Source organism: Malurus melanocephalus, unplaced genomic scaffold (assembly GCF_030028575.1).
Source record: "Malurus melanocephalus ecotype Western Australia unplaced genomic scaffold, MMel_1.1 scaffold_3078, whole genome shotgun sequence".
In the NCBI taxonomy this organism is placed as follows: Eukaryota; Metazoa; Chordata; class Aves; order Passeriformes; family Maluridae; genus Malurus; species Malurus melanocephalus.
In genome coordinates, this window is record NW_026626310.1 from 3750 (window position 1) to 5899 (window position 2150).

General features: G+C 51.5%; 1 protein-coding gene across 1 annotated transcript in view; it reads right to left on the bottom strand.

The window, feature by feature from the left end:
• Positions 1 to 2150, bottom strand: part of METTL3 (methyltransferase 3, N6-adenosine-methyltransferase complex catalytic subunit) — a gene marked incomplete at its 3' end in the record, with an annotated part of 7901 nt that overhangs the window by 3110 nt on the left and 2641 nt on the right. Inside the window, exons 2-4 of the mRNA XM_057388979.1 lie at positions 1970 to 2145; positions 1211 to 1295; positions 1020 to 1104 (exon numbers count right to left, since the gene is read on the bottom strand). Coding sequence (XP_057244962.1) covers positions 1020 to 1104; positions 1211 to 1295; positions 1970 to 2145 — 346 coding nt within the window. The remainder of the gene's footprint in view (positions 1 to 1019; positions 1105 to 1210; positions 1296 to 1969; positions 2146 to 2150) is intronic.

Below are 2150 nucleotides of genomic sequence, written 5' to 3' on the forward strand. Positions count from 1 at the left end.
TTTGGAGGAAATTCCGTGTTTTTCCTAAAAATTTGGATGAAATTCTGTGTTTTTAGCAAAAATTTGGGGGAAATTCTGTGGTTTTAACTAAAATTTGGGGGAAATTCCATGGTTTTACCAAAAATTTTGGGGAAATTCCATGTTTTTTCCCAAAAACTTGTGGTTTTAGAAGACATTTGGGGAAAATTCCATGTTTTTCCCAAAAATTTGGAGGTAATCCTGTGGTTTTAGCAAAAATTTGGAGGAAATTCCGTGTTTTTCCTAAAAATTTGGATGAAATTCTGTGTTTTCAGCAAAAAATCTAAAATTCTGTGGTTTTGCCAAAAATTCTGGGGACATTTCATGTTTTTTCCAACAAATTGTGGTTTTACACAAAATTTAGGGGCAATGTCATGTTTTTCCCAAAAATTTAGGAGAGATTCTGTGTTTTTTAGCTAAATTTGGGGGAAATTCCATGTTTTTTCCCAAAAAATTGTGGTTTTATAAAAAATATAGGGGAAATTCTGTGGTTTTCCAAAAAATCTGAGGGAAATTCTGTGTTTTTAGCAAAAATGTGGGGGAAGGTGCAATCCCCTAAACCCCCTGAATTCCTCCAAACAAGACTGACCGGAAGTGCAGGTGCAAACCCCAAAATCCCCTGAATTTCCCCCAAAATTCCATGTAAAATCCCCAAAATGCTCTGAAATGCCCCCAAACAGCACCGACCGGAAGTCACTCCTCCTTGGTGCCGTGGTCGCAAAATTCCTGCACTGCGCGCGACCGACCCCAGAACGGCCGGATTGATCCCGAATTCACCCCGAATTGACCCAAAATGCCCGGAATTCACCCCAAAATGTGCCAAACTGACCGGAAGTGCAGTCTCTGGCACGGCCGATCCGCCCCCTCGGCCCTCACACACTCCTCTTTGGTGCCGTGGTTGCAGAATTCCTGCACCGCGCGCGACCGACCCCAGAACGGCCGGATTGATCCCGAATTCACCCAAAATCCCCAGAATTCACCCCAAATCACCCCAAACTGACCGGAAGTGCAGTCTCCGGCATGGCCGATCAGCCCCCTCGGCCCTGATACATTCTTCCTTTGTGCCGTGGTCGCAGAACTCCCGCACTGCGCGCGACCCCAGAACGGCCAGATTGATCCCGAATTCACCCTGAATTGACCCCAAAATCCCCGGATTTCACCCCAAAATCCCCAGAATTCACCCCAAACTGACCGGAAGTGCAGTCTCCGGCATGGCCGATCCGCCCCCTCGGCCCTGATGCACTCTTCCTTTGTGCCGTGGTCGCAGAATTCCTGCACTGCGCGCAACCAACCCCAGAACGTCCGGATTGATCCCGAATTCGCCCCAAATTGACCCCAAAATCCCCGGAATTCACCCCAAACTGACCGGAAGTGAAGTCGCCGACATGGCCGATCCGCCCCCTCGGCCCTGATGCACTCTTCCTTTGTGCCGTGGTCGCAGAATTCCTGCACTGCGCTCGACCGACCCCAGAACGGCCGGATTGATCCCGAATTCACCCCGAATTGACCCCAAAATCCCTGGAATTCACCCCAAAATCCCTGGAATTCACCCCAAATTGGCACTGACCGGAAGCGCAGTCTCTGGCACAGCCAATCCGGCCCCTCGGACCTCACGCACTCCTCTTTGGTGCCGTGGTCGCAGAATTCCTGTACTTCGCGCGACCGACCACAGAACAGCCAGATTGATCCCGAATTCACCCCAAATTCACCCCGAATTCCCCCAAAATCCCTGGAATTCACCCCAAAATGTGCCAAACTGACTGGAAGTGCAGTCTCCGGCACGGCCGATCCGCCCCCTCGGCCCTGATGCACTCTTCCTTTGTGCCGTGGTCGCAGAATTCCTGCACCGCGCGCAACCGACCCCAGAACGGCCGGATTGATCCTGAATTGACCCCGAATTCACCCCAAAATGCCCCGAATTCACCCCAAATCACCCCAAAATGAGACTGACCGGAAGTGAAGTCTCCGACATGGCCGATCCGCCCCCTCGGCCCTGATGCACTCTTCCTTTGTGCCGTGGTCGCAGAATTCCTGCACCTGCGCGCGGCCCCGCGAGCGGAATTTCTCCACGATCGACTGCTCCTTGGCCGTGGTGGTGTTGAGCAGCTCCAGGATCTCCTGACTCACCTGGG